This window comes from Gallus gallus, chromosome 3 (assembly GCF_016699485.2).
Source record: "Gallus gallus isolate bGalGal1 chromosome 3, bGalGal1.mat.broiler.GRCg7b, whole genome shotgun sequence".
Classification (NCBI taxonomy): Eukaryota; Metazoa; Chordata; class Aves; order Galliformes; family Phasianidae; genus Gallus; species Gallus gallus.
The window spans coordinates 3,438,974-3,460,551 of NC_052534.1; the positions used below are offsets into that span (position 1 = coordinate 3,438,974).

At 49.4% G+C, this 21,578-nt stretch overlaps 3 protein-coding genes across 5 annotated transcripts in view; 2 read left to right on the plus strand and 1 right to left on the minus strand.

Moving 5' to 3' along the window:
* ZC3H8 (zinc finger CCCH-type containing 8) overlaps positions 1-4,024 on the plus strand; it is a 29,379-nt gene extending 25,355 nt beyond the window's left edge. For 2 of the 3 annotated variants that reach the window (XM_046938678.1, XM_046938679.1), the window contains exon 12: positions 1,174-3,597. In XM_046938678.1, coding sequence (XP_046794634.1) covers positions 1,174-2,672 — 1,499 coding nt within the window. In that variant the 3' untranslated portion in view covers positions 2,673-3,597. Of the gene's footprint in view, positions 1-1,173 lie in introns of all 3 variants that reach the window. The other variant, NM_001199450.2, reaches the window with a different exon arrangement.
* Positions 4,025-4,248: 224 nt separating this feature from the next.
* Positions 4,249-16,592, minus strand: LOC101751874. The gene is made up of 7 exons (XM_015283386.4): positions 13,264-16,592; positions 13,010-13,193; positions 9,247-12,495; positions 8,365-8,535; positions 7,893-8,065; positions 7,488-7,605; positions 4,249-6,511 (listed from the first exon to the last, which is right to left on the minus strand). Exons 1-7 carry the CDS (start codon positions 13,704-13,706, stop codon positions 6,254-6,256), a joined length of 4,596 nt encoding a protein of 1,531 aa, XP_015138872.2. The 5' UTR covers positions 13,707-16,592; the 3' UTR covers positions 4,249-6,253.
* NAPB (NSF attachment protein beta) lies at positions 14,757-21,567 on the plus strand. The gene is made up of 11 exons (NM_001199430.2): positions 14,757-14,916; positions 15,373-15,452; positions 15,735-15,851; positions 16,274-16,320; positions 16,448-16,525; positions 16,834-16,889; positions 17,335-17,419; positions 17,739-17,843; positions 18,347-18,415; positions 18,723-18,773; positions 18,949-21,567. Exons 1-11 carry the CDS (start codon positions 14,819-14,821, stop codon positions 19,051-19,053), a joined length of 891 nt encoding a protein of 296 aa, NP_001186359.1. The 5' UTR covers positions 14,757-14,818; the 3' UTR covers positions 19,054-21,567.
* Positions 21,568-21,578: the final 11 nt, after the last annotated feature.

The window sequence follows — 21,578 nt, forward strand, 5'->3', positions numbered from 1 at the left end:
AATGCTTACTCAGAAAGTCCTTCTGTTTAGAGGACTTTCAGAAAGCAGTGTAACAGGAAAATGGTCCTCCTAGCTGCCTCCTTGTGGTTGTGTCATGTCACTCCCTGGTAGTGAGTATTTGTGTGATGCAGCTAGCACTGATCAAACTCTGCATTAAGCTGTGCGTTAGGAGTTGTTGATGTTGGTGGGTTTCATCTTCATTTCCCAATTTGCTGAGCCAGAATAGACTACTCATCTCCTTCTGTGAGTATGCAAGTTTAGATTACAGATCAGAGCATGCAGCTGTGTTGTTTAGCTATATTACTCTCCAGTAAATTGGAGAGGATGATGGTTGAGGATTTATTTAACCTTTAAATATTCTTATTTCTCCCCATTCTGAATCTTGACCTCTCCCCAAAACCTTCTAATTTGGATCATAATGAAGCAGTAAATTCCACATTTGTAATGTATCTGTTTTTAAGATGACTGTAAGGCACTATTCTACTTTTCTTTCACCCATCCCACAGTGAAGGTCATTTCCATCTAGACTAAGATTTTAAGTTTTGTTTTCTTACTGTTAGAAGTAATTGTTTGGAGGTAGGTTATTGTCCTAGAGTCAGCTGGAATGGAATTATTTTCTTCAGGGAGTCCGGTATGATGCTATGTTTTGGTTGTAGGAGAAAAACAGTGTTGATACACACTGATGTTTGTAGCTGCTGCTAAGCAGTGTTGCACAGAGCCAAGGCCATTCGCAGCAAAGGGCCTAAGGAGCTGGGAGGGGAGAGAAATAGGACAGCTGACTTAAACTGGCCAAAGGGATGTTCCGTACTGTATGGTGTCGTGCAGAAGGAGTTTTGAAGGGGGAAGGAATAAGTGAAGGACTGTGTGGTGCTTAGCCACCTGCTGGGTTAAACCACAACAGTTATTTACCCAGATTAACAGAGGGTGAGAAATTCGGAGAGAATGTAGCAGAGTTTGGGAGTATCTCAGCTAACTTGATTTTTTTTGTTGTTATTTCAGTTCTTCATTTAAAGTATTTTTTGTCATATTGCAGTTGTTTTAATACCTTGAAGGAGAACTTGATACCAGATATTATTACTCCATTCCTTTTCACTGAGAAGTTACCCCTTTATATGAGTAAACATGTTGTTTTATTCCCTAGTGACCATTTGTTTCCGTAATCTTTTTTCTCAGATGACAATGTCAACTGGTACTCCAGTAGTGAAGAGGAAGAGGGGAACAGTGTTAAATCAATACTGAAAACACTGAAGAAACAGAGTGAAAACTTTAGGAATCAGCAGCAGCATTCCGCAGAGCAGCACATGCTTGGTATTCCTACTGATCCCAGGCTGGCAAAAGATAAAGGTGCAGGGCCTCAGGCTGCTGACCCAAGGCTTAGGGCCTCGCCAAGATCAAACCCCAGAAAGCCATCGGAATCTGCAGCCTTGGACCCCAGACTGAGAGATCCCAGGATGCATAAAGTCAGCGATGGTGGTCATGCCAGCTCGTCTCTTGTGGGAGCAAAGTTAGATTTACACCACCCTCACACGGGTGTGAAAGTCAAGCAAAAAGGGATGGATGATGATGAAGAGGATTCAGAAAGAGAACTGAGAGAACGAGCTTTTCTGATTCCGTTGGAACCTTTGCCCGGTGTAACATTAAGGGATCCCCGATCTCAGCTTAGGCAGTTCAGCCACATTAAAATGGATGTTACCCTGATGAAACCAAACTTTGCTAAGCATATTGTATGGGCACCCGAAGACTTGCTCCCAATACCTTTGCCTAAGCCTGACCCCGTCTCTTCAATTAATTTACCTCTTCCTCCACTCATAGCTGACCAGAGGCTTAATAAACTGAGGAATCTGAAAAACGATCCCCATCCAAATGCAATGCCAGCTGACCCGAGACTAGCTGCGAAAGCAAAAAATAACTTGGTGGGCAGGAGTGGCTACTTGGATCAGTCTGCAGATTCCCATGCCAGTAGCTCCAGCAAGTTAGGAGATCCTCGATTACAAAAAAACGTTGACCCCCGGCTCCACAGACTGTCTAACACAGATACCTATCATGGAGTCACAAAGGAGTCGCACCCTTCAAAGTTTGACCCCCGCCTTGCCAGATCTGCTGCCAGTTCATCACAGCCCTCAGAAGCTGCCGCCGCTAAACCTGACCCAGACGCTCTGCCTCCGTATGCGCCCAAGCTGTCGGCGAGCGGCGTCAGGCTGGGGACTTCGGGCTCCTTACTGAGCGGTATTAGTTTGTATGATCCCCGAGATCACAGCTCGTCGTCGGATGCAGCTCCAGCCAGTTCCGGGGAGAACGGAGAGAACCAGAAAAAAAGTATTTTGAAAAATTCTGCTAAAAATGACCCCAGCCTGTCAGAAGATGTGTCGCTGCCCAAGCCTGCCTCCGGCGTAGAAAAAAACCCCGAAGGATCAACGGAAGCTACTTCAGATAAAGCAAACAGCAACAGTAAATCTCAGGCTAAACACTCCAGCGCTGCACCTGCAGTGCATAATCTTCCTATCCAGGCTTTATCGGGGTTAATCAGACCACAGTACAGTGATCCGAGGCAGGTGAGACAGCCTGGACAGGTAACTCAGACGCAGGATAACGATCCGAACGGGGAGTCAGATGATAAGTCCTTAAAAGATGTTTTCAAGACTTTCGATCCGACCGCTTCACCATTTTGTTAGCAATTGATTTTAAGTCTTTTTACTGTTGTGAATATTGCAGTTTTCTGCTGTTTTGTAACTGGTTTACCTCTTTGCTTTATTTATTTTTAAATTATAATTATCAACACTTTTCAGCTGCTAATCTCAGAACCACATGCAGTTATACAGTACGCTATAGTGTTTGCAAAGCTGTGGTATTTTCTATATAATACTTTTCCAATTTCAGGGAGACTAATAATTGACGTGTAGGAAAAAACAAACAAACAACATGTATCGTGTTAGAGCTGATAAAAGCACTTTCATTGTAAATAAGTCATTAAGAAAGTCTGAAGACCTGTATATGTGTGAGCTGTCTCTTTCATAAACAACATTTAGATATGATTGCCACATTTGTATGATTGTATAGATACAAGCAATATTATGTACATTACTGTGAGAGACACTGTTTGACAAGGATTGTCTGACGCATCAAGCCAAACCGACTAACTTAAGTATACATAAATGATCTAAAAGGAAAACGTGGATCCTCCTTTTCCGATCAGTCAACGTAGAACATTGGTTTTTATTCACGCAGTCAATATTCTTAGTGTAAAAGAGACCTATATCACATATTGAGGAGTAAAAATGTCATATCTTTTAAAAGTATTTTATTCTATGCCTGTATATAGAAGAAATTGTGAAGTACATAACTAGAGGAAAGTTACTGTTAAAAGTGGAGAATACCTAAGTTGTCTAATACGAGAAAGGTTTTTATTTAATTTTTTCACACATACACAACTCTGATTAGTGCTATAAGTTACATTGTGGTGTTCATGTATTTCAATGTATTTTTGTATTCAGCCGCTTAATTTGTATTGCTTTTTTTGTATTGATGTAACTGCAGTACTTGTATTCATTGTGTCTTTACAACATTTTTAACAAAAAAATTAAAAAGGGTACAGTTAAAGCCTGGTAATGACTGTGGTGTTGACATGCTGCCAGCTAGCTCAGGCTTGGAGGAACAGCAGAGAGGGTGTCTGAAGGACACAAGTGACGAAGCCTGGTTTTGCACCACTCGCCGGTCGGATGGTGGTGGGTTTTTGAGCTGACCTCGTATTGAATCCAAATGGAGTTTGCTGGCTGAGTGGTCCCGAGATCAGACTTCTGATCTGGACAGCGTCGGCATTGTTCTCTGACTACGATTATCATCACTGCTATGAGAAATGTCATGCATGTTCTTTAATTTTCAAAGATGTTGCATGCTGAGAGCACAACTGTCCTCAAAGCCTCTCTCGTTTTGCCTTTTGGGTTGCTTTTTATATAGAGGAAATGTAGTTATTCCTAGCTAGCTCCATTTAAAATAAAATTTTGCAGTCTGCTCAATTGCTATCTGGTTCCCGCCCACTTGGAATGTTTCTTTGCATTAAGCCTCTTCCTTGGTGGACCTTGTCCTCTTGCTCTCTGCGTGTTGGCTGGGTAGTGCTGGTGACTGGGATGTGATGGTGTTGCAAATTCAGTATTGCTGAAGGCAATAGTGGTTTCAATTTACTTTCCTAATTTCTTAGAGGATAATCTGTGTGAATGATGTTCTAAATAGCACTCAAAATATTTGAGAACTAGATAATGGAGAACTGGACACAAAACATGGCTGTTAGTCCTACATAATTACTTCTGCATCTGATGACGTTTGTTTGTTCAGGAACTCTGAGCCAGCTGAATTGGACAGCCAGGAAGAACAGGGTTTGAAAAAGCAGCACACGGATTGATAGGGGTGCAAAGAGAGAGAGCACTGAGTCTGAGTTAAGACCAAACGCAGGGCTCGTTGTTTAGTTGTGAGAGGTTGTTAGATCATACTTGCAGGATGGACAGCAGTAACCTGAAGTTACTGCTTCTGCAGAGCAGCGAAGGTATCATCACCAAATTGAACTCTGACTTGTTTTCAGTGTATGGGAAAAATAAGGGTCGAAGGAAAAATGCTGATACCCGGGGCAAAATGTTATGCCTTGCAGCTGAGATAGTTGGAGGATCTCAGATGGTTTGCTTTTGGTCCAGGTATAGATCAGTTTTGGAGTTGCAGATGAAAATGGGTTGTGTTTTGGTAAGGGGACCCAGAATGCTAGTTGCAAACCCAGGAGATTGACAGCCATGTTAGTACCTTTAATATAATGTGGGGCTTCATCTGGGGCAAGAAGGAGGACAAGGTAAGGAGAAAATGTAATCTGAAAGGGGCTGGCTTGTCCTTGCAACTTACTGTCTACGTGAAGCCTTTCTCTTCCTATCCATCCATGATCCAGCTGGGCCTGGCCAGCAGCTCTGCAAGGGCATCCCCAGCTGCACTGCAAGTATCCGTGGGCTGCTTCCTCTCCTCTGCCTGTGCTTGCTTGTTTGTTTGTTGCAGATTTCTTCCCTGAACTCGAGGTTGCTCTGGTGTGCCTGCTGCTACTGCTCTCTGTTGAAACGTGGAGAGGATTCATTGCTACAATGCAAGTACTGACCTACCCTGTAAGCTAAGGGGAAGGTGCTGGGAGGTGTCTGAGCCCAGCAGAGGGCAGGAAGGTGCGTGGGGACAGTCTTGCCACACTGAGCTCAGGTCTGCTGTCAGAAATGATTGTGTCTTTTGCAGGGAAAGCGCTTGCTTCCATTCCTTCCTCCAGCACAGAGCAGCGTTTCCCTTGGATGCTTGCAACTCATTTCTGAGGCTGTGAAGAGCAGTAACAGGAGCAGCCGATATCGGGGGTCCTGCATGTCCCAGATGCCCATAGTTGCAAGGTGGGTGAGCATCAGCACTGAATGTTTTACTGTGACGGTGTGCCCTGGAATTCTGGAGAAAAGGCTCATTTCAGGCTGTAGGATCTTCTGAGTCAGGGACAGCAGGTGTGACAAAATGCTCCTGCTGGCCCTGGACTATTGAAAGAGTAAAATAATCTCTGCAATTCAGAAAGACTAAGCATTCCTATATCAGCACCTGCTGGTGCTGCCCTGTGATAAAAGACTATTAAGGAGACTTCTAGCTTCCATATGTAGCCTGTTTAAATATTTTTCTGCCACAAAGGAAAGAATATGAATCCTTCACACTAAAAGTTATTTGATTACTGCAAAGTGCAGAATGTTTAATTACACGCCTCCTTTGCATTTCAGAAGTCAGTGACCCCATTCCTTAGTCCTCCTCATTCAGTTCTTTCCTCGGGGTTTTGTAGTACCGTGGGTCTGTGGGTTGTGTTACTGTAGAAGAAGAGGTGATGGTTGCTGAGAATGCCCTTCAGCTCTCCTTGGTGGGGAGGTGTCTGTTAGCATTGTGCAGTACTGCTAGATGAAGAGGAGTGTGATAGGGCCCTGAGAAGGACCTCCCAGCTCTGAGGCTTTCTGGTGCAGATGAGCAACACCCTGTGATGCTACCAGCCACCTCTGCTGCTGCTGCTACAATACAAGTGTGTTCCTGCATCCTTCTGTTTGCATCTGGAGAGCACAAAAGCTGGCACTTCTTGATGCAGTGAAGGTACCTCATGAAACGGTGTCTTCCCTACATCAGCATTTCAGAAGCCTCACTGACTGCTGCAGAACCCCAGCTGTCTTACACCTGCAAGGTCGGGCAGCTCATCTGCAGCAGAAATGCCTCCCTGTTTCTAGAGGTGGCTGCCCATAATTGCGTGTCCTTTAATAGATTTGGGACCCTTGGGGGTACCGCTGGTCAGAGGCGACTGTCCTTGCACCATGGCTGTGAGCGTGGGCTCAGTCCTTGCCTGAGTCTTGCGGAGGCCTAATTCATCCCTGTCTGAGTTTAAGCATTGCTTGGCTCTATGCCACAACAGGTTTTTCCTCCACTCGGTGCAAAAAGCAGCTGCTGCTGCTGCTTCAGAGTCAGGAGCAGGCTGTCGCAAGCCCTGTTGGAAGGAGACAAATATTGACGTGCTTGAATACATGAAGACAAATTATATATGTCAGAACGTAATGATGTATGTATGAGTAATGTGATGCTTCTATTAGTTAATGCTTAAAAAATACTTCAAATGTTAAAAAACCTGCTTCCAGAGAGAGAAAAATAAGGCTGTTTTGTCAGCTTATTGGTAAGCGGGCCCATACGTTTTGAAAGGGGAGCAGCTGGGTCATAAAGGACTTTGTAATCTAGACTATCAGGATAAAAGAACGGCTTGTTACATCACGCTGTCAGCAGATAACCCAGACAATACACCTTAAACAGCACAGGTAATGATGTACAGGAGGAGCTCTCCCATGCTTTTTGCTGATTGTCCATCAACCAAGATTCTAATCAAAACTCTTTCAAACAGACAGGGAGCTCAGCAGAAGTTGTAGGGCTGGTAGGAGATTAAGGCACACAATGAAAACCTGCACCGGCACAGAGCGCAGTTGTATTTGTGCTTGTTTTCAAAGTGCTTTCACATCAAGTCTGCTCTCACAAACTATTTACAATTGGATCAGTCAGCCGTTGCTGGCAGCTGCAAGGCAAGCTCTTGGGAGTTCTGATCAAAGCCCATCTTGAGACAACACGAAGGCTAAGACTGACATGGACTATTTCCAAATAAAGGCCTCCAATGAGGTGCTGCCACTCTCCTCTCCAAATATGAAATGGGAAATGGACCAGCTAAAGATGACTTCAAAGCTGGTAGCAGTGACAGAGCAGATTTAATACCTGGAAAAAATGCAGAGGAGGCTTTGGAAACAAAGCAGAAAGGCATAAAACAGAAACATGGCAGTGGGAATCTTGACCCCTAGCTATTGCTGACAGAGGTCCCGCAGCAGCCAGCTTCTGCATCCCCACCACCAGACGTGGCTGGAGGAGCTCCCCATAGCACAAGCTCACCTTGCAAAACCTATTCAGTGTCATCAGCATTAACTTACTTTGATGCATGCTGCCTCGGTTGCCTTCAGAACATGTAGAACTGCTTGAATTAGGTTCTGCGCATTGCTCACGAGCAGCTCGGAAGAGGACTTGCTCTCAGCAGTAACTGCTTTTACCCTTAAAGACATGTTGAGATATTTTACTGGAAGAACATGGAAGCGTGCACCTCTCTGTCACCAGGTACTCCGAAGCCAGAAGCAGTGTCCCCTGCACCGTTGCAGTTTTGCAGGGGAAATGAAGCAGGTAAATGGGAGGAAAGGGCTGCTGGCAGCAGCAGAAAGAGGAGAGCCTGTTGAACTGTAACTGAGCTCTAAGTGCTACACCCAGATCCAACACAGACCTCTGGAGGCCACTGTGCACATCTCTTTGAGCCTCAGGGAGACTCCTTGTTACCAGCAACTCACCTGGCCACGATGGCGAGCTGGCTGCTGATGGTGTGGGTCTGCTCTGCAGCACACAGCAGCTCTGCAGAACATCTCTTGTCCAGGCAGATGTTGGCAATGATGCGTCCGAATGTAACAAATGCCTGCCCATCAGAAGCTATTTGCCTAGCACAGGCAACAAGCTGCTCCTTGCTCTAAAACAAAATGGAAATGTGATGGGGAGGAGGAAAAAAATCCATCTTTCCTGTAAGATGGGAGCGTCCAGAAAGGCCAGGTGTATTCTGGAATGAGGAGTGGACTAGTCATAAAGATTTGCATCTCCTTTCAGGAAAGTAATTCCTGAAATTACTGGGGCAAATGCACCCAGTGCCACTTTCAGAAGGATGAGATAACACGGGTTTTTCAGCAGGCACTGGGCAGTTGGGTGCCTTCTCTAGAAGGCATCTTCATACCTATAAAAGTGATGGGGTGATGGGGGTGAGAAAATCCATACCGTGATGGGGCCCTTCTTCCTCAGGAACTGAGTCATGTGCAGCATCCTTACTGCCATGTCCTTGGTGATCTGGGACATCCTGCTGGAAACTCCCCGCGTTCTGTCATTGTCTTCTCTCTCTTGCTTCCCAGGGCTGCTTGCAAAGAAGGTACTGAGAGGACTGTTCCCTTGCTGTCGAGACAACAACTGAACAGTTAAAAGTCTAGAGTATGCAGATTGTATCAATATTGAGAAGTTCCTGCCTGCATGTTTCTGAAGCAGTTTTGGTGAGTAAAGAGGTGGGATGGCTGCCTGCAACCTTGCTGAGTCTACTCTGCCTTCCTGAACAGTTTTTCTCTCTCCTGTCTTCACCCACAACGGGATTATTAAGCCCAAATGCCCCATGCCGTTGTCTGGAGCTATCTCCAAATGGGTGGTAACTGTTGTGTAAGCTGACAGTGCCCATAGTTGAGAAATGCAATTAAGTACTCTAAACTGCAGAGTGATTTGGATCACGTTGCTGAAGCCTTTGCTAGTTCCTGGCAACTGGCAGCAATTGTGGGAGCAGGGTGGCTGCTATGCCTGAGGAAAGCTCACTGAGAGGTGAGGAACTGAGTAGAGAGGCAGTATTTTAGGGAAAGGAAGGGCAATACAGTCCCCTGCTCCTTAGGAACAGTGGTTTGGACATGGATTTATTTGCGCAAAGGTCTCTACCAGGTCAGATATCCAGAGCTCAGTTGCATGGGGCACCCAGCAGCTTGATCTAACAACGAAATTGGCTCTGCCATGGGCAGGGGTTGGACTGTTGATCTCTAGGAGATCCCTGCTAACCTCAGTTATCCTCGTACTGAACAGCGTCCATCACGCTGCACTAAAAGAGAATGGGGGAAAAAATTACTGTACCATTTTACATGCCTCTCTGACAGCTCCGCTTGCTTGTCCACTCCTGCTCAGGCAAGTTTCTGCTGACTTGGTGGGCCTCAGAGCATCAAGCTCTCGGGCTGGGGAGAGCTTGACTGTGCTGCTGCACTCTTTTGGAGAGCACTGGTCCCCCACATTTTGCAGATGTTGCCTCATGAGCTCCAGGATGTGTCCATTGATGCCCTGGACAGCCTGAAGCTGCATAGCAAGGTAGTGTGCTTTAGCTGACCAGTACCAGACAATGCTGTCTAGGTGGAGATGCCTTTTGTCCTGGTGGCTTTGGAAGAGCTGGCTGGCACCGTCCACTGCGTCAGATGTGAGGACCAGGAGGTGGTCTGCAACAGAGAGCAGGTCTGCGCGTGACTGCAGTTGAGCGGTGGTCTCCAGGACATCTTGGAGGGTGGTTTTGACCCACTGAATGTTGGCCATTAGCTGACTTGCCTTCCCTTTAAAAGCTTTTTGGCTCATCTCCCTGCACTCTTTGGGGAGGGAAGACAGGGCTGGTCCAACCACATCTCGGATGACTTGTAGGTGTTCGGTGTTGGCCTTCTCCAGGTGGAGTAGTAACGCCTTGGCCCTGAGGGCCAAATCTCTCTGCAGGAGCTCAAAGCGAATGTACAAGCTCGCAGAAGGCAGCGGAGAGACCAAGAGGGTATTGGAGGCATCCAGCAGTGCTTCCATTAGCACCTTTATCTCTTCCCCGAGGCTGAGGATTTCACTGCGGCTGCAGTCTTCAGAGCAAGTGAAGTAAGAGAGCCGGGCAGCTTCCTGCAGCCTCAGGGAGATCTCAGACACGGCAGCCAAGAGGCTCTGTGAACAAAGCTTGTTCTCCATGGCACTTCTTAGCTCCCTCAGGAACAGGATGTCTCTGCCTATGAACTGATCCACAGCACCCAGGAGCACATGCATGCTGATAGCCCAGTGGATACAGTGCAGCTCCAGGCTGGCCTCTCCCAACTCGCAGGAGCGCTTGAAGGGCATTGCTTTCTCAAGTAACACTTTGGTGTTCATCTGAGCATGTGCAAATTTGGCTTGGACCTGTAGAAAGTTTTCCTGGACATCAGGACAAATGGGATTCTGCTTACTACAGGCCATGCTTGCAATGTCCTCTGCTATCTGAACCACTCCTGCTAAACCCATCATGGTCTCATCCAAAGCCTGTTTGCTGCTCACGAAGTCAGCGACCATGATAAAACCAAGCACTTGTTGAGACAGACTGTACCAAGAGCCTGCCATGGCTGCCAGGCACTCTTTGGTCTCACAGATGGTTTCTGAGAGGTTAATTGCAGTTTGGAGAAGTCTGCCTTGATGCCAGGACTGCCCTGGGGCTGTTTCCCTGGCCAAGCTAATAACACACGGTGTCAGTAAGATAATCTTCTGGTACTGCTCCAGTGTCTCCACCAGGTGAGAGGCAGCAATAGGCAGTGCTTCCTTTGCTGCGTCAATACAGCAGTTAGAGACTTCAAGCAAGGCGGAGCAGGCAGCGTTCACAGCTGCCGTATCATGGGCTCTTGTTGCTGCTAGGAGTGCTGTAATGACAGGGTGCGTTTCTCCTTTCCTTGGTACAACATCTGGGTGTGAGTTACCTGTTTGTGGAGACAGATGACTTAAGACGTCTTCTTGCAATTTAGCTTGACTGGTAGTGTTTTTTAACCCAGCATAGGATGAGTTGAGTTCAAGCTCCTTCGCAACGTCAGCGCTCCGTACTTGTTCCCGGAGAGGGCTGAGGATATCTGGGTGGTTGGACCCATCCAGCCCATCCCGAATGCAGTGAGCAGTATCCATCAGGCAGCTCACTGTCTTTGAAAAGACATCCCTAGCTTGGAGGCAGGAGCATCTCTCCGTGCAAAGGGCCGTGGCTGCTTTCAGTTCAAGATTGGACTTGGCCAGCTGCTCAACCCAAACCAGCAAGCCATTCCTGAAAATGGGGTCTGTTGCTCTGTCCACATACCTGGCAGCAGCTTCAGCAACCCACCGAGCCCAATTGGTGAGGCTAGTAGCATGCCTAGAGAGCCTTTTGGGGTCCTGACTTTGTAGGGCCTTGTCACACCATTCCTTGTGCTTGGCCATTTCCTGGATGGACAGCTTCAGGAATTCATGCATGCTGACTGTCTGCTCAAAACACTGCAAGAGGCTTTCTGTTGTCCCAGCCCACGCGTGGTACAAGGACTGCAGCTGTTGGGCAGTGCTCGTATGGGCTGGATTTCTGCTCATTTCTGTGAGCACTGGAGGGAGACTGGCAAGGAGGCTCTTTAAGTACTCTACCCAGTCGTGGATTTCTCTAGCAGTTTGGGTTTTGGTGCACCTGGCCAGGACAAAGTCTGCCACTCTGAGCATCTGCTGGGCTTGTGCAAAAAAGGTGGCAGTGAGGGGCTGAAGCTTCTTCAGTAATCCTCCCTGCCCTGCTAGAAAACACCCTGTACCTGCAAGGGTAAGAGCTTCCTCTACTAACTGCCTCAGGGGCTCCTTGGCCTCGGAGAAGGTGTCGAGGATTTTGTGCAGAGTAGCTTTGAGCACAGCCTGGTCAAGGTCCTCCACCTCCTTTCCCATGCTGTGACATTTCTCCCGCAGGCTGTTTTCTCCCCAGCTTGGCCTTGTCCGTCCCTCCTGACTTATGTGGCAGCAAATGCTCTTTCTGAGCCGTAGGAGAACCCAGCAATGTTTTACCAGATCCTTCTTCAGATCTGCCCTGCACATCTCCGCTAGAAGCATGCAGTAGAAAACTACTGCTTCCACGTGAGCGCTAAACTCGCTGTCAGAGAGGTGCACTGGTTCTGGGTGGGAGAGGAGAGCCAGCAGTCTATGCACATGATGGGAGAAGGTCCCGTGTCTGTCCTGAAGCTCCTTGCTGCCCGTGCTGTTGACAAGCAAGGAAACAAGCTCTTGGATGGTCCTCTCCATCAGCTGGAAAGCATAGTTTTTGGAGAAGTTGACTTGTTGAGCCCAGGAGCATTTAAGGTGGCTGTGCTTGGATTCATGGAGCAAAGGAATGCACTTCTGAAGGAGCTGCAAAGTCTGGGCCAAGCTGGTCCGTCGAGGAGAATCTTGGAGTTCCTCGAGGTGCTTGGCTGTCAGATTGCTCAGCAGAAGCAAGGCCTTGGAAAAGTCTTGGAAAGCAGCCAGCAGTCCTGGCATGTCCCTCGTATCCCGCAGCGTGCCCAGGCACTCCAACAGCCAGCTGGCAGCCTGCATTATCCTCCTTGCCCCGGCAGCACCTTCGATCTGAAGGATCTAGCACAGCAGAAAGTACAGTCAGTGTGGCTAGGGTTACACATCAGGGTTGCATCCCTCTGGAAACGATACTGTATCCGCTGCTGGGAAGAAAAGAGGTGTGTTTTGCCCAGCAGGCCTGCCCTAGTGAGTGCAGAGGTAATCCTAGCATTATTAAGGTTGGAAGAGACGAGCAGGATCATCCAGTCCAACCCCACCCCACTGTGCCCGCTGCCCACGTCCCTCAGTGCCACATCCCCACAGCTATGTAACACCTCCAGGGACGGTGACCCCACCACTCCCTGGGCAGCTGTGCCACTGCCTCACCACTCTTTGGGAGAAGGAATTGTTCCTAATATCCATCCTGAACTACAACCTGGTGCAACTTGAAGCCATCCACTCTCATCCTATTGAAGAAACAACCGTTGCTCCAACTAAAGCTGCCCCAGCCCATCTCAGCAGAGGGGCCACCTCATCCCTCCTCCAGCTGCACCCTCCCCACCACTCCATTCAGCACCATCCCCTCTGGCATTACCTTCACAGTCTCAGTTAGGACACCCTTTGCTGCTGCAGCCAGCGCCTCCCTGTGGGTAGGGCTGTCTGGCTTTCCCTGCAGCTGGCGGGCTGCCTGCAGCACATGCCTCCCTGCCAGCACAAGGGACTCGGCTGTGAGATGTGTCTCCTCCTGGTACACCTTGTCTCCGGACTGCTCGGCCAATCTGGAAGAAAAGCCATGGGGCTCAGCTCGTCCCCATCCCATAAGTACCACCCACCACCCAGCAAAATTACCTTCTTGCAGCAGAAGCGAGTTCATCAGTGGCTTTGGCTAATTTTTCTGCATTCTCTTCTATGTTGGGTAAGGTCTGACGCATTCCATCTTCCTGTTCCAGGGCAAGGATTAGATGACAGAGCTCTGTGGCCATGGGGCAAAGGATCCTCTGGATAGCTTTGTTTTCTATCTGTATTCCAAGATCGTAGAGATAAAAAGGCTCCATTGTGTCCTGCCTGGAAAAAAGGAAATAAAACCTGGGATGGTTTGGGATCCTTTGCAATGTGTGATGGTGATCACACATCAGCTTCAGCAGCAACCTTGGGCTGGAGGAAACTCTGGAGGCCATTGGAGCATTGAGCACAGCACCAACCTGCAGGAGGGAGGGCGTTGTGCTGCTCAGGCTGTGTGAGTAACCCAGAGCACCCCGACCCCTCTGTAAGTGGAGCCTATGTGTGTGCATCCCACCAGCGCCCGAGGTGCCGCAGTGCTGACAGCTCAGCTCTTAGCAGCTCCCATTGCAGCCGGTGTTATGTGAGCCCGGGCAGCACAGCGATCACCTGGCCTGGCCCATTCCCCTCCCTGGCATTGAGTTCTGCACCTGCAGGGAGCTCTGGGGCAGTGATCCAAAGCCACGTGGGCAAATTAATTATTGATTGATTAATTCCCTCTGCGGATGCTGGGTCTGAAGGGTGGGTTTTGGAGCTGCCGGTCAAAAAGGGGTGTGCTTTTAGCTGGGGAGCGGAAAGCATGATTTTCTGGCCTTGCAGATCCACTGTGGTGTCATCACCTTAGCATCATGCAGGGCTGTGCTTTGGGGAGGAGGGAACGAGATAGGGAGGCTGTGTAATCCGTGTGTCCCCATGGAGCAGCAGTGACAGTGTGATGTGACACCTGGAGCTGGGCACACCAGGAGCTGCAGTCTGGAGGCACACAGCCAGGTTCCCCTTGGGGCTTCCTCCCTTTGGAAGCAGCAGGTGTGGTTCCTGGGCCTTTTGGCAATGGGTGAGGCCTCCCTGGCATCATCATCCTCACTGCATCACCCAGTCCATAAGCCTGTGTTGCTGTGTGTTTGCATGTGGCCCAGTACATCTTGGACAAGCACACTGCAGTGATGGTGCTGGCATCCAGCACGCCATGAGGATGCTGGTGCCAAGCTGCTTTGCCAAGAAGGAGAAATTCAGCTCTAGTTTGAGGAAGGAGACAGAAAATGGGCAAACTCGCTGCCTCTTCTGGCTTTTCCTGTACTCATTCACTGATGGAGGGCAGCTGCAGGGAGACCCTTGGCTTTGGCCACGGGGAAAACCCTACGGCCCACTCCTCATTCGCCTTTAGGGTGGGTATCGTGGCCCGGCTGCACCCCGTGCGTCCTGCAAGGTGCATCCACCGCATGCCTTCTGCTGGGGTGGTTTTGGTACGCATCACCTGCAGCGCGCGTTGTGCAGCCCGAGGCCGTGCGCTGTGTGCACGCATCGTGCAGTACGGACCGTGCCCCGCCTCCGTGCGCGTTCCCGGAGGAGGAAGAGGAGGAGGAGGAAGAGGAGGTGGCTCCGGGCCTGGCTGAGCGCTGCCGCGATGGACAGCTCGGGGAAGGAGCGGGAGGCCGTGCAGCTGATGGCCGAGGCCGAGAAGCGGGTGAAGGGCTCGCACTCCTTCCTGCGGGGGCTCTTCGGGTGAGCGAACTGGGGGGGCGAGGGAGGGAGGCTGCAAAAAGAAAAGGGGGCTGCAAAATAACGGGGTGGTGCGGTGCGCGGGGGGGTCGCAAAAGGGAGATGCGATGGGGAGGGGCTGCAAAAAGGGGAAAATTGCGAAAGTGGGTTGCGCGGCGTGCAACAGTGGGGTTGCATAAGGGGGATTGCACGGCCCGGACAACACCCCCTTCCCATAGGCAGAGCAGGGGGTGGCGGCTCGGTGGGAGAAGGCACGCGGATGCTGTGCTGGGCGGCTGTGGATGTGGCCGCATGGCAAAGCACGTCTGTGTTTTGCTGAATAATTGCTGGCACGGCGCGGGGAGCGGAGCCCTGGGAGCCGCGGTGCCCGCAGGGTGCTGTGAGCAGCGCTGTTCGGGCACTGCAACCCGCCGGCAAAAAGGCAGAAGCGGCTTCATGCGCCCTCCTGCTCTCGTCCAGGGGTAACACCAGAGTGGAGGAGGCCTGCGAGATGTACACCAGGGCTGCAAACATGTTCAAGATCGCCAAAAATTGGAGCGGTGAGTATACCGGGGGAGCTGAGTATTTGTGCTGTTAAACGGGCCCGTCTGGGGACGGCTTACCACACTCAACTGGAGCTATAGCAGCCCGCGGGGTGCTGACGTTATGGGAGGAGGTTTGCACGGAGCCCAGCATCTCTGTGCTGACCTGGGTTGGAAATACCTTTGGGGCTTTTGTGCCTCTAAAGCTTCCCTGGTGCTGGGGAGCGCCGCGTGGTTGGCTGTTTCCCTGCAATTCTGCTCTCTCTGTGGGGTACACTCGGTGCTGTGCTTCTGTTCCAGCTGCAGGGAACGCCTTCTGCCAGGCGGCCAAGCTGCACATGCAGCTGCAGAGCAAGCACGACTCGGCCACCAGCTTTGTGGATGCTGGGAACGCCTACAAAAAAGCAGACCCACAAGGTATGGGGGATGAAATCCAGGATTGTTTTGTGCAAATCTTCTTAGCGGCGTGGGAGCGCCGGGGCTTTCGGAGTCAGCTGGTCCGTGTGCCCAGAGAGCCTCCCTGCAGCCTGCTGGGGATTACTGGCATTTCTTCCTTGTGCCACCTCTCTGCACGAGAGAGATGCTTTCTGTTGGTTGGATGTGGCTCGTCCTGATGGCTGTGTCACCACCTGGTGTTGGGGCTTTTGTGGAATGGTTGAGGTGGGCTCAGTGGGCGATTCCCCAGAAGCTAGGGGCCTACGGTCTTCAGCCCCATGGACATCCAGATGCGCCTTCAGCTGTTTCACATCTGTCAGTTTTTTCTGGGGGGGAAGTCTTGAAACGGGCACTCCGGCATGCCAGCTGACTTTGTGTTGTTTTTCTGAACTCACATGCTGCAGAGGCCATCAACTGCTTAAATGCAGCTATTGATATCTACACCGACATGGTAAGAGGCTGCGCCGCCGGCTGGGGATGGGGCTGAGCTGTGTGTCCAAGGCACAGCCGCTGTGCCCACACTGTGTCTGTGTGCCAGGCAGGGGGACCTCCACTCACAGTACCTCTGTCCTCCGCAGGGGCGGTTCACCATCGCAGCCAAGCACCACATCACCATTGCGGAGATCTATGAGGCCGAGCTGGTTGACATCGAGAAGGTGAGGGTGCCGGGCCTTGTGTTTGCTGCTGTAGGGCACTGAGATCCCACAGCAGCAGCGTCACCTTTATTAAACATGCTCTGGAGTTTGGGACCGCTAACGAGCATGCGGGCAAACGTTCAAGGGCAGCGTTGCGTTTGGAGTTTGCTGGGTGCCCCTCTTGACCCACAGCCCTGCAGCGTGCCGTCGTCTCACTCCTTTCATCTGCAGAGCGCAAAAGCTTTTGTGAACGTGGTCACTGTGCACTGATCTAACCCAAACCCCCACTTCAGAAGCGCGGTGCTCAAGCGTAACGTTTCTGTCCCCAGGCGATCGCGCACTACGAGCAGGCTGCGGACTATTACAAAGGAGAAGAGTCCAACAGGCAAGTGGGCTTCGGGAGGTAGTCCCTTCCAGCAAGGGAGGGTTGGAAATGGGGACTTGCCCTAGATTGCATACGTGCTCGCACTCCTCGCCCAACAGGCTCTTCTAAAACATCCTTTGGTAGGATGCCTAAATCCTACGTGATTATTTTAAGCCTAGCAGGTGCCCGTGCGTCATGCCAGTTGGGTTTCTAAAGAATGCTTAGATTTCTGTGCTGGGTTCTTATGCCGCTCATTCTGGGTGCACAGAAAGCACAAAGAGATGAGTGATGTCTGACACCTGGTCAGGCTGGAGGTCGTCATGCTTTTCCCTGGGTGTTAGTCGTCTACTTTGTAGCTTGTGGGTTCCACCATTCAATGCAGCAAGTGGGGGAGGAGATGCTTGCAGGTACTTGCAGGTGGCATGGATGTTCTCCTCCATCACTCACTTCCTGGTATGGATTGCAGCTCAGCCAACAAATGTCTGCTGAAAGTGGCCGCCTACGCCGCGCAGCTGGAGCAGTACCAGAAGGCGATAGAAATCTACGAGCAGGTGAGGCAGGGGCAGCCTGTCCCTCTGTGCCTGCAGGCACCGCCGCCTGGGCTTGCACCGGGATGGACGCTGGGTTGCCCTGTTGGGCCTCAGTTACAGAAATCTGAGGATGGGGATGGGTTTTCCTCTTTGGTTTCTCTCCACAAAGCTGTCTGGCTGCCCCATAACTGTTGGCACAGACACCAGCATTTGTCGTGGCCTTTATTTGCAAACGCTTGGGTGGTACTGTGTGTAGTTTTAATCACGTGTTGTGCTTTTAATTCAGTTTCTAATGATGCAGATTTCTTTCTCAACTCCAATAATTCCCTCTTATGCCTAGGTTGGAACAAACACGATGGATAATCCTTTGCTGAAGTACAGCGCAAAGGAGTATTTCTTCAAAGCTGCTCTGTGTCACTTCATTGTGGATGAGCTGAATGCTAAGGTCAGTGGGCTCAGAGTGGTCGCCCCAACCTCCTGCAGCCATGCTGACCAACCCTTGCCAGCAGGGAGGTGTTTTTTCAGGCACAGGGCTCTGGTGGCTGTTACAGGGGCTTGTAGCTGGTGCTGTCACCTGCTGATGGCTGAATCACCACCAGACTCCAGCGTAAGCAGAATGTAGGGTGAACTGCAGCACATCCAGAGTGATGCTCAGGGGTAAATCAGGGCACGTGCTACTGCAGTGTCCAGTGCAGAGTTTTCTGCTTTCTGCCCTGCCTGTGCTCTGGCTATGTCTGCTTGGTTCTTGCTGAGTGATATCTTGGGCTATGGCTGGCTCTGAGCAGATTGAGGCCAGATCTGACCCTGCCCCTTCACTTCCCTGCGCTTATGGGTTTGCTGTGAACGTTTTCTTGAGTTTTCTGTGTGGTTTTAGGACTAGAAGAGAAAAACTGAAAAAGTGAGGAATTTTGTGTGAAAAGAGCTTGAGGGTGTGCTTCTCTCTTTCAGCTCGCGCTTGAGAAATACGAAGAGATGTTCCCAGCGTTCACAGATTCAAGGGAGTGCAAGCTATTGAAAGTAAGTAAAGCCAGTATTAAAATAACATGCTCACATTTAGAAATGCAAACTGCCCTTTGCTTTGTGCTTTTTCGCCTTGCCACGGGTTTGGCCTTCTTCTCAAAATGCCTTAAGGGACATCAGACTCGCTCTGTGTTGGATTCAGACCAAGCGGGTGGGAGTAGCAGCAGCAGAAAGATGATTATTGTGGTTAACTTGAACAAATCTGGGTTTGTGTTTGTGGGGGGGGGAGGGTTGGCAGGTGGCAAAGGTTCCCCCTCGTGGAGGGACTTGCAGTATTGTCTGACTTGTAATGGTGTTCTCCTAGAAACTGCTGGAAGCCCACGAGGAGCAGAACTCGGAGGCGTACACCGAGGCAGTAAGTACCCACCAGTCTGTGCATTTCTGGCTGGGGCTCTTGGAGGCCTTTTTCTCTCTCTGTATAACCTTTTCTACCTCGGGAAGAGCTGAAGGTTTAAAAGATGACACTTCAAGAGATGCACAGTGCTTGTTTTGCACTGCTTTCTGACTGCTTCTTTCGTCCACTTCACTAGGTTAAAGAATTCGATTCGATATCGCGGTTGGATCAGTGGCTCACAACCATGTTGCTTCGCATCAAGAAGTCAATTCAAGGAGAAGGGGACGGGGACCTGAAGTGAATTGTTCGTGGTGTTTGTGGCATGCAGCCTAAGTCATTTGTTCTCCTGTTACAGCCAAGGACCACTCCAGGACACGTGATAAAATATCTAGCTTAATTTTGTTGCTTCTAAGTCCAAATGACTGTGTGTTTCTTTAGTACCCTGCTCTTTGTTGTGGCAACGTGGGTAGATGAGAAGCGATGCTCTGGGTATCACCGGCAGATTTTTCTAAGGTGAAAGGAACACTTCTGGCAGAAATCTTTGTGTTTTTTGTTATTGATCAGGCCGAAGTTTGCACTTGGAACTCCTTTTTTCCCTTCCTGTTCCATCTTAAGGTTCAGTACCATTGAGTTGAGCATGTAACTATTTGTCTGTGCCAGTGCAGTACAAATAATGGATGCTGATCTGCTGCCGTATCGTTGTTGTTTCCTGCTTTTAAATGGACCTCTGCCAGATACACTTGGATCTTGGTTTTTTTTTTTTTAATGATTGAGCTTTTTAAATGGTGCTAGTGAAAGGCTTTGTGGCTCTTAGACACGGGATGCACGTGTGTGTGTACATCTCTACAGATACATGTGTGCATGTATACACGCAGACTGCGCAGTGGCCTAGTGCTGGAAGCATTGCACATCAGAGGACAGGAGAGCAGACCTAGTTAACCGTGTATTTTGTATTTAAGATCTAAATATAAAATGTAAGGCTCTTCTCTATTTTCTTGGATCTATTTTTCCACTTTATTTTGTGGCACAGCCCTCAACCCTGCTACCCTAAGATGACTTGACCCACGTAATAATATATTTTTCTAACTTCTCATTTAAATTAGCTCCTGTTGCTGTCTCCTGCAGGTCTTTTGTGCGTGCCAGGCACTACCCGTTAGCTTCTGGCCCTTTTGCTGTTGACTCAGCTGCCTCGTTGTTGTGACATGCAGAGGTGTTGGCGAAGGCTTGGCACTGAGCAGGACCCTTAGGTGTCTGGGTGACAGATGGATGGAGCGTGCTTTCAAGAGATGTAGGCGCTTTAGAAATTCTCCTTGTCATTTTAGAGACGTGTTTTAAAATGTCTGCAACCAAAGCTCCTCTGTGTTTGACTAGAGATGATGAAGCTACCTACAGCCCAGCATATATACTGACAGACCTGTGAGCCTATGCAATCTGTCAGCAGTTGTCACTTGGCATTTCTCTGCAGCGGAGTGAGATGCTGAGAATGGTAACGTAGCTGCTTTGTTTGGCAGCAGTGGTGGTTGTGGCAGCTCCGGTGGGCACTGCTGCAGTTTGGACTCTATCCTTTGTTTCTCTTGCTGTAAGGATTGTGTCTGCTCCTGTCCTGGCATCCCATGTGTTGGCTTTCAGTGCTCTGTTTTTAATCTAGATGTTTATTGGAGTAGAAAACCATTGGCTTGACAGACTGACCTAAAAGGGTTCAGTAGTTGTGAAGCAGTACTGTTATTTCCTGCTTGCTCAAGCATAAGAAAACCAAAAAACACTGCTGGTACACGTTTGTTTTTTTCTGACTCTTCTCTCCAGTCACCTATTCTCCATAGACTGTTCTATGCATCAGAACATGAAAGGTGAGACTCAGGAGCTACGCAGGTCTAGTGCGAGTCCATTAAGCCGGGAAGATGCTCGGTCTTCCACCCAGCTTCAGTTTCCTCACTTCTCAGATGCGTTTTTAAGGCCAGTGTCTGGCTGCAACAAACCCATCACTGCAGCTTAGCCCACCTCATTTCACATCTGTCTGGCACACGGCCTTGCCAAAGAAAGTCTTTGAATTGCATTTGTGGGCCTAGTCTGTCTTCACCAGAGATGCTCAGCCCATCAGAAACACGAAATGGGTGTTTTCCCAGCCTGGCCTGGGGCTGTACCAGCATCCTCCACGTGTTCCGTGCCTGAGAATACTGAGCATGGGCACAGGACACAGCTAGCGTGGTAGGCAGGTAGAGAATCTCAGAGCAGAAGTTAGATTGGTTGCAGGTATGGTCTCATTTTGCACAAGGCCCAAAGATGAACTGCTGCTGAACTTACCAGGTTTGGAACCATTCTGGTTTGTCTCTTTGCTAAGCATAGGCACAGCCTGTAGAGGGGTTTGTCTTGACTTGGCTCCAGCACCTTTACTGCCCCGCTGAGGGGAGGTTTTACTTCTGTTAATGTCACACAGAACCGAGGTGAGTGTTTTATGCCTTTTTTTTGGTTTGTTTTTCCAATTGTCAGTATTGTGCACAGCTGTGATAAGATGCTTCTGTTGCTGGTGGACCAGAAGACCGTACCCGTGGGGCTATGCGGTCTGTTACCATGCTCTGGAGTAAATATCATTAAAATACAAATGTTAGTTCTGTATAAATAGGCTACAGCATGACCTCCAGTGTATCAGTCGTAAATTGTTAACAGTTTTAAAATGACAATCTGCCACTGCTGTCTTTTTCCCCCCCAGTACACATACTATGAAAATATAATATTTCATTATTAATGAAATGGCCTTAGCAAGAATATGATGTCTTGTGTGAATCTGTACATTAATAAAGTGAAAATCATGAACGTACAGAGCGAGCA

Excerpts from the sequence above, each read along its gene's own strand:
- LOC101751874 (XM_015283386.4), bottom strand. The coding sequence starts at position 13,706 with ATGCACACACATAGGCTCCACTTACAGAGGGGTCGGGGTGCTCTGGGT. Across the intron at positions 8,066-8,364 it reads GGAAGAAGGGCCCCATCACG|AGCAAGGAGCAGCTTGTTGC; the intron begins GTATGGATTTTC and ends ATTTTGTTTTAG. Across the intron at positions 7,606-7,892 it reads CAGCTCGCCATCGTGGCCAG|GGTAAAAGCAGTTACTGCTG; the intron begins GTGAGTTGCTGG and ends CATGTCTTTAAG.
- NAPB (NM_001199430.2), top strand. The coding sequence starts at position 14,819 with ATGGACAGCTCGGGGAAGGAGCGGGAGGCCGTGCAGCTGATGGCCGAG. Across the intron at positions 15,453-15,734 it reads GATCGCCAAAAATTGGAGCG|CTGCAGGGAACGCCTTCTGC; the intron begins GTGAGTATACCG and ends CTTCTGTTCCAG. Across the intron at positions 17,844-18,346 it reads TGGATGAGCTGAATGCTAAG|CTCGCGCTTGAGAAATACGA; the intron begins GTCAGTGGGCTC and ends TCTCTCTTTCAG.